Here is a 14,868-nt window from a genome sequence, read left to right on the forward strand (position 1 = left end):
TTTATCCTTTTTTAAACGAGTTGTTTAGGGAAAGCACTAACATCTGCTGTGCAAACTTTTTCATTTCCAACTGATAAGTCATAGTTTTGGAATAAAACTCTGTCGGAAATCTCGCGCTCCTTGAAAGTTTTGGGCGCTGTCCGCGAGCTGTGGTGCTGAATTGATGTAGTGTTTGTCCGGAACAGTGCGGTGCTCACGATCTTCGCAGAGCCATCAGCAATAATACCAATGTAGAAAAACAAACCATATCCCTAATGTCACTTGTCTGCAAACAACGGTTTTGTTACTTTGTAACCATTCTGCTCTGAACTCCGAACAGTATAGCTGTATAGGTTGAGTCAATCGGACCCGCGGACTCTCAGATGATTGGCTGAAGGTGGATGACATCATTGTAAATCCTCTGCCTCAAACGCACGCTAAACTCCTGGAAAGAGATCAGAGCGTCTCGCGCAGATCAGAGCCACAACTGGTGGATTGTAAAGCGAGTCGATCGAGAGAAAAGACTCACGTTTCCGCTCGAGGTGTGTTAGGTGAGCCGCCAGTTGCAATGCTTACAGTCTCAGTGAGCTTTCCATCGCTGGCGAGAGCCGCGTGTGTCAAAAGTGCATGATGTGAAAAACACAGTCGCAACTTGAGGACAGACTATTCTATAATCTTAAGGAAAAATTGATTCTTTGATCAACTTGAGGAAGTGATAGAGGAAGAGTGGATTCTACTTATATTTTTCTTCTGGCTGGTTGAGCAGTTTTAAAATCATGCAACATGAATGTAACTAACAGCACTGGAGCAGAGGGGCTCGCGCCCTGGAACTTTAACGGTAAGTTGAAGCCGTGTCTCCTCGTAAAGGCATCTACATAATAACACGGACATTTATTGCAAATCACAATAAAGAATCAAGATGAAATGTGGGTTTTTGCGGAGTACTTAATGCGGGGTTGCTGAAATTGGAAATCAAATGATAGCAAACTCTAGAGTATTGTGACTCCGCCAAAAATCGCAATTGTTTATAAGGTTCTTTATAAACAAGAATGCGCTCAGAGTTGCAGTGAATGCGTATGTTCATTGTTTTGTAGATCCATTTGAGTCTTCTACCTGAAGATCAGAATTAGATTCAACAGCGAGGGAAAAGCATTATAGTAATACCCCAAGAAAAAATAGTGCAAGTTGTAAATCAACCTTGTAAATTGTTCCAACATTTTGGTAAAGTTGACATTGAGAACAGTATCGTACTTTAATGCTCTTTTCATTTTGAGAATATTGCACAATTACATTATTACTTAATATTCACTTTGACATACATACTATAAAAATGGCTTTTATGGTGATTTGATTACAGAAATATTTGCATTAAATAATATGATTTGTGTGATTGAAATGGTACATATATGTTTACTTATGATATATAAATAAAGATTATAAGAATAGTTCTGGATTTAATTTGCGAAAAACGTCTATGGTTGTGATGTGTGTCCTAAGCATGTTCTGTTTGTGTATGTGCAAGTGTGTTGTAGATAATGCTCGTACAAAATAAGGAAATTACTACATAAAACATCAGACTATATACTGTATACGTTAGATGAAGACAAATTAGTAGAGGAATCTGAAATTGGTTTGTGTAACATATGCATTTGTGTGTGTGAGTAACACACACATTATTTAAACGTATTTGAATCGGTGGTGTTGTTTTACTTGTCTTCAGGCATGTCCTGGGAGTGGATTTTCGCAGGTTAGCTTTGAGGTTTTTAGAAATGTATTTAAGGTTAGCGCCAGAAAACCGAGTTAACCTGTACAGCTCTGATGTTTTCAGGGCAATTTACCATTTGTTCCTTTTCCCTCTGTCACTGCTACTCTGTTAAATAATATATCAGAATCTGATTCTCAAGTCCCAGTTGTCTTTTTCTATAGCTGGGAGTTTTGCTGTGATTAATAGGGGGCAATAACACAGCCAAACGGGAAACCCTCTCCATCCCATATACAGTCTTGGGAATCTTGAGGTGACATGCGTGATGCATAATGAAACTATGAACAAAATTCCTTGAAATAAAATGCCATGAGACTCTTAACTCAGTGACATGGCATGTGTCAAGAATCCTCTTTCTCAATGAACAATCAAAGAGTTCCACACATAGACACAGAATGCATATGTGTATTTCATCTAAATAGTACCAAATCCAATGCTTCCTCTCCCCTTTTTTCCTTTCAAGCTCATCAGAGGCGCAGTTCACAGAGCAGACATATATTCCACTTAAGATATATGCCCGCAGGCTCCTCTTTTCAAACCGTAAACGGAGATATATGGGACAACTAAACTGAAAGAAATACTACAAGTTGCAATTCACTGTGAGAGATTTGCTATCATGTTTTAAAATAACACAAATCTTTCCATTCAAGTGTGACAGATTCTCCGACCATGATTTGTGGCTGTGTGAACTGGAAAAATCACTGGGAGAATCCCCTGGAGGGAAAATGTGATGCCTCGCTCTCTATCTCCGTTTTCTTCCTTGTTCTTCTTCCTCATTCTTGCTGTTTTTGTTTCCGTCTGGGTGTTAACCCAGTTTCACAGAGGAAAGTGTGTCGCTACGCTGCTGGTGTACCCTGATACACACTTGCACACTTTGAGAAAAGAATGAATGTCTGGAGACAGACAGTTCTCTGTGGCTTCTCAAGCGGTGATTGACAACAGTAATAGCAGCTGAAGCAGCAGAATGTGCGTTCTGCTCGAAACAAAGCCCTGAGCGTCCTGGCACTGGTGGGCAATAATTGCAACACCTTGACACCTTTTGAATAAATATTTAATCAGACCGTCATGTAGAAGATTTAGTTTGTCAGATAAAATGTACGGTGTTGAAAAATTGGAGTCTGAAATGATATCCTGCAGCATTATAACATGATGTATAGTCTCTCATGGGTCATTAAAAACAAATTCTGATCCCAGAACAGAGCCCTCTACTGTAAACAAGCACCTAATTGTTTACAGAAATCATAAATAAAACTTTGGATGATCAGAATTGGTACATGAGGCATTGTGTTCAACAGCAGCCTGTAAAATGGTTTTAATGGTGGGTCATTACGCCAGAGATTGTCATAAAGATCTCAAAATAATTTGCTTTGGTTCGACTAAATAATCACACTTCAGCTTTACTGGCTCTGGTTTGTTCGTGTGGGTTTGTGGGGGAATTGGCTGTGTCACATAAGATCCTGCCAGGAACTCAGTGTTGATTGAATATAACTGAATTGTTATTGATGCTGCGTTTGGTTGGTGTGAGCTACAGGGCAGAGCAGGGGGCACTTATTTCTCATGGGAATTGACACAGAAACTGTCACATTAATAGAGATGCATGTATGTACAGCTGAACTTTGCACCCATCAATGATAAACACTAAATACCACTAATGCACAGGAGACAAGATCATCTTAATGCATTCTTTTTCTCATCCTGATTTATATTTGTGTATTTCTAATTGTGAGTTATATTGGATGGTGCAGGAAAATCATTTTTAAAGTTGTCATATGGCGTAAATTCGTATTTTTCTTTGTCTTTGGTGTGTCATTAGTTGACCACTCATGTATTAGACACGTAAAATTGCAAATAATTAAGTTTCGGAACAAATTTTGCATTCTATCTAAAAGTCAATGCTCACCCAGACCTGCCTGAAACGCCTCATGTAACCACAGTCCCACAAATCTACGTCAGTTCTTGGTTAGATTTGAATAAGACCGCCCAAATGTATATGCAAGTAATGTGGGTGTACCTGTCAGGACTATTGCTTTAAATCCTGATGTTCCCAATATGGTATGAGGCGTTACATTTCCATCACACGCTTGCAGTATTCACACAATCACTACGCACTGGTAAACCGGCCAATCATAGCACACCTCGCTTATCAGAGCGATGATCTTTGAAAAAATTCTGCGTGTTTCAGTGAGGTGAGGTAAAGAGGAGATACAAAGATGCTCGGTATGTGGAAAATACAGCGTTTTTTTACCTTAAATCGTGTATACACATTGCATTACATCTAAAACAAACCAAAATATGTCTTTTAGCCATGTCATATGAAACCTTTAAATGTTCTGGTCCATGCTGTTACCGACAGCATGTTACCAGGGAAGAATCACCCACATCACCATATCTCTAGATTCCCTGCCAATCTCAATGCTAGGGTATAAAGCGTCCCTATGAAATGTGTGCTTAGTCTTCATACTGATTTATAGAAACATCATCACTAATTCTCACTGAGATACATCAGGAATCATAAGCAGTACTTTTGATGTTTTACTCATCTGTGTGCAGATCTGACTGATCAGAAAAATCAACAATGCCTTTCTAATCAATGCTGCTTAAATGTGAGAAAACAGGGAGCCGAGTCGGATTTTAATGCAGTATTTAAATCATAACATAATTATTGTCTGATATTTAATTTGGTTTGTGTGTATGTGTGTGAAATAGTCATTAGTTTGTCAGTGGTCAGTATGGGGGATCGTATAATAAGCATATCGTGAAATCAGAAGGAGAAAAGAGCACAACATCCCACACACTCCCACTGTGATGCCCGACCGATTCAGTAAGAGCCTGTGTGTCATCTGTTTATATTTTCATGTGTCCTGCTTGGCTTGTTAAAAAAATAACTTTGTTTGACAAAGCAAATGGTGGGTTATTTTTAACCCAGCTTTGAGTAAAAAAAGGATGAAACCAAACATTGAGTAATAAATGAACCCAAAATGCTCATCAATTAACCCATTGTTAGGTCAAATAGCAACATTTTATGTGATAACTTGACCACAACAGCAGAGTTTGGCTCTTGTTCACCCAAAAATAACCCATCATATTATTTAGGGAAACTTCACTTAAAAAACTATTTTCAAAAGCTTCCTTATATAGTGAAATATATATTTAATTACAGTTAAAGGGATAGACACAAACACGAACATTCTGTCATGGATAACTTATTCTTAATCTACAGCTTTGCTGAAGCTAAGTGGTAAGAGCAAGGTTGTGGGTTTTTGTTCCCAGGGGTGCCCCAGAACTGTTCGCTGTTCTACATTCTTCAAAATATTTTGAACAAGGAACAAAATTTCTACATTGTTATGATTGTGTAGTGGATTATGTACATTATGCACGTCTGTTTATATAAAGGAACAGATTATATATGCTTATATATACTTATACGCTCTGCAAACGAACAACGTCTTGTGGTGCCATCCTAAAAAGGAAAAAAAACGCTCTCACGAACCTTCTCTGGATCTGTTCCACATTTGTGGAATGATCTGCCTGCTAGAACAAGATCAGCAGATTCTGTAGCCATCTTTAAGAATCGCCTGAAAACACATCTATTCCGTCAGCACTGTCTGATCATTTCTGATTTCTATATCTTTTCTACTCTCTATAAAAAAATAGCTCTGTACACTGTAGTAGGCTTTGTGAGACGTGTTTTTATTGCACTAATGCACTTTGATGTCCTAATGTTGACCCAGTTGCTTCCATTGTTTATCCAACTTGTAAGTCGCTTTGGATAAGAGCGTCTGCTAAATGACTAAATGTGAGATTCTGTTGTACAGAGTTATATACTGGTTGGAGAAAGTATATTTTTTGGTAGCAGATGGCTTTAGGTTTCGAGCTGCCAGCTGGTAACTGGAGGGTTTCTTGTTTTACTCCCAATAGACCCACTAAATGAGCAGTAGCCATGTGTGTGTCTGTGTGCATGTATTTGTTTGTGCAGACAAGCGTGTGTGACGGCATCCCTAGTTAAATCCTCTGAAGATGAGTGACTCCCGTCCTGTTCTGTCATTTAATTGAATGGAAGGCTAGATAAGGTTTTAGCCCTTATAAACATGTTAGTGTGTGTGTCTGAGAGAGAAGAGTTTGAGCAACAGCTGCTGTTTTTTTGCATCCCAGTGCTTAGCGCAGGAGACACACGGCAGAAACACCGACAGATTATATAAGTCTCGCTGTGTGAGTCGCTTAGGAGACTCTGAAAACTTATTTCACCGTTTTTTTGACAACATGTCATCACCGTGCTACACGCAGCCGAACAGGCAGGAGTGCAAAAGTAAAGTAAATGTTTCCAATAGGCACTGAAAGGTGCTGACACAAAGCTTACAACACAGCACATAACGGGTTGTCCAACAACAAGTCATTGTGTTTCTTTTCCTCCCTCTTTCCTTCTTTCTCTCACACACACTCTTTCTGATAGTGTTTTGGGGTGCTGTGAATAAATTGAGCCCATGTTGTCATGTTAGACTAGATGCGTTTCGGCCTGTTGAGCAATGTCTCCTGTTGCTCTATCTTCCTGCTAAATATACATTTTCTCCTGGTGGCGTCTCTCCTGTGATAAGAAAGTCGACTACAACTGCATGAATAACCCTGTGACCCTGCTGTCAGTTACAGATTTCAGTGTGCTGTATACTGTTGAGTTTTTAGTGATTGTAGTGAATCATTAAGAATTTGTCATTTATGTTACATACGTTTATGTGCAGAACCTGTAAGAAGGTAAAAGTAGAGTAATTATTAAGATTATATTAGTGATGGTGATTTCCTTCAGTTTATTGGTGTTCACTTGGAAATATTGCTGCTCTCACAAAGGCCGGTCAGGGTCATTCTGTAGGTACATATTACAACTCTACTGATAACAGTAGACTGGTATCTCCTCATGTACTGTGGAGCACAGAATATGAACCTGAGCGGCATTGGCCATGCGGCTGTGATCAGGCACGAAGCTGTTTTGGTCCTGAGAGCCAGCTGTGATCAGACCCCTCATATCTCAATGCTGCAGGCCTGATCATCCTCTCTGCTACAGCACCCTGCCAATTTAACAGACACAGCTGTGTTAGAACTTCAGAATTAGATCACATCACAAAAATAGCTTTACTTCACTTTTATTTAGTGGGACACTTGCTTTATAGTGCATTTCATAAATTTCGGATGCATCATGAGAATTTTGGTTTACTTTTGCTGTTGAACCCTTCCAGAAACACAGCGGAAATCAACTCTGTAAAGGTCCAATGCATTATTAAGCTCCAATAGATCAATTTGTCCTGATATTTTATTATTTCACTGCAAGTGTATTCAGAGTGTCTGGTTTCTGTGGTGTGCACGGGCGTGTTATTCATCATCTAGTGAAATACGGGAATCATCTGTTAATCTGAGATCGACTGTTTGTCTCTGTTACGGATATTCAGTTCCGCCCATCGGATGCAAACAGTGAAAAACAGCCCAGATAAAATCAGCCATTGTCTGGAGGAGGTGGGATGGCTTCAAAATTAATTTCAAAGAAGCTGCAAAAGTTCCGCTTGACTGCAACAGCATAATATGTTCAAAATTCCCAGATAGTAAGAAGAATACAATGTTTAGCGCAAGCTTTTTTGAGATGTTTGTCAGTCCATCTAAAATGTCCCAGGCTGTTTTTATCTACTGAAATGAGAGTCAGAGTCATTGTACTGGTTCAAAGCTCATCCCCCCCGCTGTACACAAATGTCACTCCATCGGCAAAGAGCTTTGACTCTCTGAATATTAACCTTCAGCACGGGGCATCTGAAGAGGGGAAAACCCTTAAACAAACAAACAAATAAACAGACAACAAAGGCTCTTTCAGGAAATGCAGGAATAAGAGGCCAGTGGTTTTAGATGGAGAACTTAGATGGGCACAACAACATTATTGAGTGAAATGAGTAGTCTATACTCATTTTTATTCTTATGAAGAGAACAGGAAACTGAAAGAGTGATTTGACATGACATTGGCTGTCTTTTAAACAGCCAGAATGACTCAGACTGTTTGTGTAAACAGATCTCATTTATGAATTCGAGGCTCTGTGTTGTCATTATTGTGATGCCTTTGAATTCTGATTCCAGCAGCGAGATTATAAATGAAAAAACCCGACATGGGGTGTCAGATCGGAGCAAGCTTGGCAGAGCAGTCAGGCTTTCAAAAGAAGCAGAAACTGATCTAACCGTGTATGTGCTGGATTTGTTTCGTATTTGATTCTCATCTGCTTGGGTCCAGTCAGATGAATTATTGCGCTTTCTGTGTTGTTAGACTTTGTTGCATGTTGTCTTGGAAACAGCAGGAGAGATGAGGTAATGTTAAATGGCCAAACAAGCACACATTGCATCTTTAAGCTTCAACTTCTTAGTTTGCAAGCGTCTTGCATGTCGGTTAAAGTAAAGTAATGTACAGAGTCAAATTACACGAGAGCGCTGAAAAACACAGCGGCTCTGAGCATTCTTTCAGGCTGATATCAGATGATTATTCTTGATTTATATTTAATGAGGCTCGGCACTTATCTTTCCGCTCTGCTCGAATCCACAGTTGAGTAATTGCTGATTCATATTTGATAAGGGCAAAAGAATCTTCTCCCCACACTGAGTCACCTGCACCTGAGGGGAAATTACAGAAAGAGACCCAAACTCAATTGACTCTTTCGTCTCTAACTGCTGGGTACCAGTGGCCGCACCTCTGAAGACATGCGATCAGTGTTTGGATGAGAAAGGAGGAGAGATTGTGCCTGCTTGTCAAAAAGCTTTCAAAAGGAATAGGGTATACGTTGTCTGGCCGTCTAGAGTTTGGAAATGCTTCGATGCCTGCTGATAATCAGTCACGTGGTATAAAATCAGAATACAGATAAAGAGAAGGGCAGGATGAGGGGCCATCCTCTGCTGGGAAACTGATTTCAGATCGAAAAGTGATAAAGACTTTTGAGTTGTAATGTCTTTAATGATGTTGAGTAGAGTAAAGCACCTCAGACAAGTTTCAATAATATCTACATGTTCAAAATCATTACAAGAGGTTGTGATCATCATTTTCACAGCAAGTCTGCAGCCCATTTTATTATCAATGAAACATGTAGTTTCTTGGGTGATCCAGAAGATGGCAATCTTCAAAAGATATCACATTAAAAAACCCTCTAGGGAATTCAAGCAGCTGATAAAAATATGTCTTTAAATGCATAAAGTTGGTTTTCATGTACTTTAGTGTGCTTTGTGCATTTCTTCTCTTTTTAGCATACAAATAAGTTTTTAATTGCGTTTGGATTACTGTTTTATCAGTATGGTGGCAGCTGCCCACAAGCATGCATGAAGGTTATGGATAACACATAACCTGAAAGAGCTTTGCAGGTTTGTGCTTTCAGAAGAATGAATGATTTCTGCTTATTTTTTATTGCTTCCAGTACACACTGAGTTGTCTTTTGCAAGGTTTAGTATAACATTGAAACCCCTAGATGCAAGCTAATATAATAATATAATAAATAATAATATAATAAATAACAATGTACTGTATTATAATATTTTAGTATACTGTTACAAGACGCTTACTTCAATATCTATGACAATATTTACTTATATATCATAAATTATGTTTTGCACAAGTCCTAGTGTCCCAAACTTGTGATGGTCATTTTCTTCAGCATTTAGGTTTTTATTCCTGAGCCGTTTCGAACATTATGAGACCCAGGGGTCAGCTATTGACAGGGAAGCTTAGAGTGGGCGTACGCAACGTTCATATTAATAACAACGATAAATGGATTTCACATCTGAAAGAGAGGCGTACACATGTTTTGTTCTGTGCACTTTGAGAAATTATCGTAAAATCAAACTTAGGACGATTTCTAAACAACATTTTATAAATTATAAAATGATTTCTGGAACCATTGACTACCATAGTAGGAAAAATTATTGTATATATTTTTTCTATTGAACAACGTAAGATATTTCGAGGAATTTAGGAAAGCAAATCGTTCTGGGGCACCTTTGACAATCATTTGAATTTTTCTACTATGGCAGAATGATATCAATGATGTCCCAGAAATCTCTGGTTTGCCAAATATCTTTCTTTGTGTTCAACCAAACAAATAAATGTATACAGGTTTGAAACAATATGAGGGTGAGTAAAGGATAAAATAATTTACATTTTGGGGCGTAGTATCCCTTTTGGTGGGTCTAATCTGAATAAAACACAAATGACAAAATTGTCAAAATGCTTGACACAGTCTTACACTATCACATTTCAACATAAAATATTCTATAAATATTTTGTAGTAAATAATAGAAAACATAGGTGCTTTGTCAAAGTAAACAAGACATTTCCATAAAAAAACAGTTTTATAAAGAACAAATAAAGTGCTAATAAATGTAATTTCCCTAATGTTGTTCAAAACATATTATATCGTTTTGAGTTGACATCCTTTCTTGAAAACCAATTTATATCAAAGTAAATTTTACATTACATAATAGATTATATTATGTTTTTATGCTGTTTTAGCTGTCACAATACTGCAGTAATCTAAACCAAAAATATACAAACAAAATCTATAAAAATGGCTTTATGACTGTTTTTCCCTTTTACATCCACAAGGAATTCTCAATCTGGGCATGGTAACCAAACAGATTTTCCTTATTTTAATACAAACAGCATAAATCAAGGCTATTTATGTTTCACGACAGAAAATAATTTGCACTAGAAGTATGCATCAAAAACGTCAAACAGCTTTCTCTTTATGCATTCATTCTCTTTTTTGTTCATTGCTTGATACTAATGAATAAAATCATTGTCATTGATCATTTAATCTCTCTGTTTTGTTGCGTTTCAGGCTCATTGAGCAACCTGTCAAGTGATGGCAACCTCAGCTGTGACAGCAGCAGTGCCAATGGCTCATGTACTGTGGTTGAGGCTAATGCCGAGAACCCCTACAAGACGGTGGAGATGGTTTTCATTGCACTGGTAACAGGATCTCTCAGTTTTGTCACTGTCGTGGGCAACATCCTTGTCATGCTCTCCATCAAGGTCAACAGGCACCTTCAGACCGTCAACAACTACTTCCTTTTCAGCCTGGCCTGTGCGGATCTCATCATCGGCGCATTCTCCATGAACCTTTATGCAGTCTACATCATCAAAGGTTACTGGCCACTCGGTCCTGTAGTGTGTGACCTATGGCTAGCATTGGATTATGTGGTCAGCAACGCCTCTGTTATGAACCTGCTGATCATCAGCTTCGACCGCTACTTTTGCGTGACCAAACCCTTAAGTTATCCCACACGCCGAACCACTAAAATGGCAGGGCTTATGATCGCTTCTGCCTGGATTCTGTCGTTCATCCTCTGGGCTCCCGCTATCCTGTTCTGGCAGTTCATCGTAGGAGAACGGACCGTGGAACCTGGTGAATGCTACATCCAGTTCCTGTCCAACCCCGCTGTCACGTTCGGCACGGCTATAGCTGCATTCTACCTGCCTGTGGTCATCATGACAGTGCTGTACGTGCACATCTCTCTGGCCAGCCGTAGCCGTGTGTCCAAGCAGAAACCAGAAGCCAAAAAGGAAAAGAAGCCAAGCAGTCTCCTCAAGAGTCACATCTTAAAGCAGAACAACAACAACCAGTCTCTTCCCAAGCCCAGCTTGGAATCGTGTTCAACACAAGACACCATGAAGAACGGGAAACTGGATGAGTCTGTGGTGTCTACTAAAGCCGACTCCTGTGTGCACCCAGAAGAAAAAGAGAGCTCCAATGACTCCAGCACTGCCAGCATAGCACCTAAAGAGCCCAAAGAGAGGGCAAACAGCGAGGTTACGTCAGACGCCGGTCTGACACCTGCGCCGGCACCTTTGTCTAAACCCAATCCTAAATCCAAGTGGTCCAAGATTAAGATTGTTACCAAACAGGCAGGAGACGAGTGCATCACAGCCATTGAGATTGTCCCACCCAACAGTACAGGCGAGAGGCGGTCCATCCCTGTGAACCGTACCCGTACGGTGGCCCGGAAGTTTGCTAGCATCGCTCGCAGCCAGGTGAAGAGGAAACGGCAGATGGCAGCTCGAGAGAAGAAAGTGACAAAGACAATCTTTGCTATCCTGTTGGCTTTCATCATCACGTGGACGCCGTACAACGTGATGGTCTTAATCAGCACATTCTGTCAGTCTTGTGTTCCAGACACGGTTTGGGCTATTGGCTACTGGCTCTGTTATGTCAACAGTACCATCAACCCTGCTTGCTATGCACTTTGTAACGCCACGTTTAAAAAGACCTTTAAAAACCTTCTCATGTGCCAATATAAGAATATTGGGACCAGATGAGCTGAGAGCAGGGTGCCAGCGGTGGAGGGTACAAAAGCTGTGCAGTACATTGTGAGGCTTCATAATCCCATAATGCGTAATCAGTTTGCTGCACCATCACCAAACATTCATGTACTTTAATGAGGAATTTGTTAACAGGATGGAGATGGTGGAGTTCTCACACGAAACTGTCGGACTGATGTTAAGATCATGAAGCAAATATATTCTCCAATTGATTGATCATTGATGAACTTGGACCATTGGAATTGAAATGTGAAGGATCAGGCCAGTCCACATTAGGTTAAAGTGAAAAATTAACAGCCAGCATCCTAGGAAAGTGCAATAGAGGTATATGGCAAAGAGACATATTGTTAAAAGAATGAAAATGCTGAATTAAGTGATATTTGATTCAGTCATTTAATATCTCTCCACTATAGCACAAATGGTATTCATCTAATATTAACACTGTTTATGATTACCATATGGAAATGAATCTAAACACTTTATAGTTGTGATTGAAGAAAATATCACTGCCATATACACATAAATATATGAAATATGAAAACTCTTCCAGTTAAATGGCCCCGAAAGCACTCTCGAATGAGTTTGCATTTCATTTCTGCACCTTCCATATGAAATGCAAAGTGGAGGAACTCTGAAGTTGTTTGCTGACCACAGCTGTCTAGTCCATTGCATTTATACCAAGACGAATTCAGGGCATGAGGTTCAGCTTTGGAGATGTCATCATTATCCTCTTAGCATGATCCTCTTGCGGTTTTGGAATAGGTCAAAATTGAAAAGGATCTCCTCAATGGATTAGGATATGCATTATAGACTTTCAATGGGAGGAGACACTATACTGAGCTATAAGAACTGTCACTGTAAGGGTTTGACCTTGCAGATGTGTGTAAATATGTTTAGTTTATGGTCTGAATATATGCTCTTGAAAGTATTATTTCTTCCTGCATTTAATGTCTGGATGTTTGTGTTCCTCTTGTATTTAGTTGGTGATTATGTGATTTAAAAAATTAAATATTAAATGTATTGCTGTCTGTATGGAAAACGGTTTAAATCATTTATAATTTGTGATATAGTTGGAAGAACTAGGAGATAACTTTTATTTAAACAGTTTCTAAGATGTTCAATTTCAAACATTTAATTTCAATTGCAGCATACAGTACATAGAATAGCAAACATGAAAAATGTGAAATTGGTTTTCTATCCACACCCAATAATAATAATATTTACTCATGGTGCAATGTAGTTTAGTCAAGTTTTGCGGATAGTTTATATTTTACAGTTTGTAATTGACGAAACGGCACCCTGCAAACTTTAAGGAAATTTATCTTAGACTGATTGTTTAAAAATTATTATTCGGAAAAGAGGGGGAGAAATAACTGTTTTAGGACTTGTTTTACATTACCAGTAAGCTGTCAGTTTCAGCAACTACAGACTGTGCTTTAAAGCATTAAACCAAAGAAGTCTGTTATTATTAAAGGGGTCATATTGCGCCAATACGCGTTGTTCCGTGTCTTTGGTCTGTTATAAGTTGCCCATGCATGTACTAGATACGTAAAATTGCAAAAATTAAAGTATCGGAACAGAAGATTCATTCTATCTGAAAGTGAATACTCACCCAGACCTGCCTGAAACGCCTCTTGTAACCACACCCCCACAAATCTACGTCAGTTTGTGGTATGATTTGACAAAGGCTGCCCAAATGTATACGCAAGTAAGGTGGGCGTACCTGTCAGTCCAGGTACCTGTCATTGCTTTGGAACCTGACGTTTCAAATATGGTAAGAGGCATTACATTTCTGTCCCATCCTTGCAGTATTCGACCAATCACTTCGCACTGGTTAACTGGCCAATCATAGCACACCTTGCAGAGCGATGAGTAAAAAAATCGCAAAGACGCGGGGCAAAGTACGGTGTTTTTTAAACCTTAAATCGTTTATACACTGGTAGTGAGATTACTCATTCATCAGTATAAGAACATTAGCATCATTTTAAGATGCAGAGACTTGGGTTCATGTTTCTACCTCATAATCGAATTTCCATTCACACTGTATTACCAAACCAGAGTGGTAAAGACAGATTAAGTGACTCTTATTCCATTGCAAAAAAATCTAACATCCTTTATCCATTTTTTCTTGCTGCTTCAAGCCTTTTTCTGTGAAGCTACACATTGATGATTGAAGCTCAGTTTACAGTCTAAATAATTCTTAGAAAAACATGCTTAAGTTTCAACAACTGATATGCAGTTATTATGTCTATTTAAATGAAATGAACAAATGATTTAACTCAAGTGAGGAAAGGTATTGCAGAGCTTTATGAAACCTTACCTCCTTTTCTTACAATCTGAAGGAGTTTAATCATGTAACTTTTGCCCTTCTGTATATCTGAAAATAGCAAAGTCCTATACTTAGTATTTGACAGCTGGCAAATATAGATTTACACATATTTCCTCAGGTCTCCAAATCGAGGGGCTAAACTTCTATTTTAAATGTCTATAAATGTCTATGTAGAGGGATTCATGAAGAAATACCCAAAAATGGCAAATAAACTTCTAACATCCCACTAAAGCTGATGGAATGAACATACTGTTATTATGGACGTCTTTACCACTGTCCTTAAAGAACCTGTGTACATAAAAGTGTATGGTTCTTTTTCTATTGCATAAAAGCGTAATAAAGCTCTTGAGCTCATTTACTGGGATGAGAGGAGAATGATTATTTTTGCATTTTCATGTACGCACGTATGTATGACCTGCTTTTTTTAAAGATTTTGGGGTCTTGGGAGTCCTAAGGAGACTCCTAGAAAAATTAACC

The 14,868-nt window shown here is 38.8% G+C and overlaps 1 protein-coding gene across 1 annotated transcript; it reads left to right on the top strand.

The window, feature by feature from the left end:
• The first annotated feature begins 466 nt into the window (after positions 1 to 466).
• chrm4a (cholinergic receptor, muscarinic 4a) lies at positions 467 to 14,830 on the top strand. The gene is made up of 2 exons (XM_056749643.1): positions 467 to 817; positions 10,582 to 14,830. The coding sequence occupies exons 1-2, from the start codon at positions 763 to 765 to the stop codon at positions 12,057 to 12,059; spliced, it is 1,533 nt and encodes a 510-aa protein (XP_056605621.1). The 5' UTR covers positions 467 to 762; the 3' UTR covers positions 12,060 to 14,830.
• The last annotated feature ends 38 nt before the right edge of the window (positions 14,831 to 14,868 follow it).

Source organism: Triplophysa dalaica, chromosome 1 (assembly GCF_015846415.1).
Source record: "Triplophysa dalaica isolate WHDGS20190420 chromosome 1, ASM1584641v1, whole genome shotgun sequence".
In the NCBI taxonomy this organism is placed as follows: Eukaryota; Metazoa; Chordata; class Actinopteri; order Cypriniformes; family Nemacheilidae; genus Triplophysa; species Triplophysa dalaica.

Excerpts from the sequence above, each read along its gene's own strand:
- chrm4a (XM_056749643.1), top strand. The coding sequence starts at position 763 with ATGAATGTAACTAACAGCACTGGAGCAGAGGGGCTCGCGCCCTGGAAC. Across the intron at positions 818-10,581 it reads CGCGCCCTGGAACTTTAACG|GCTCATTGAGCAACCTGTCA; the intron begins GTAAGTTGAAGC and ends GTTGCGTTTCAG.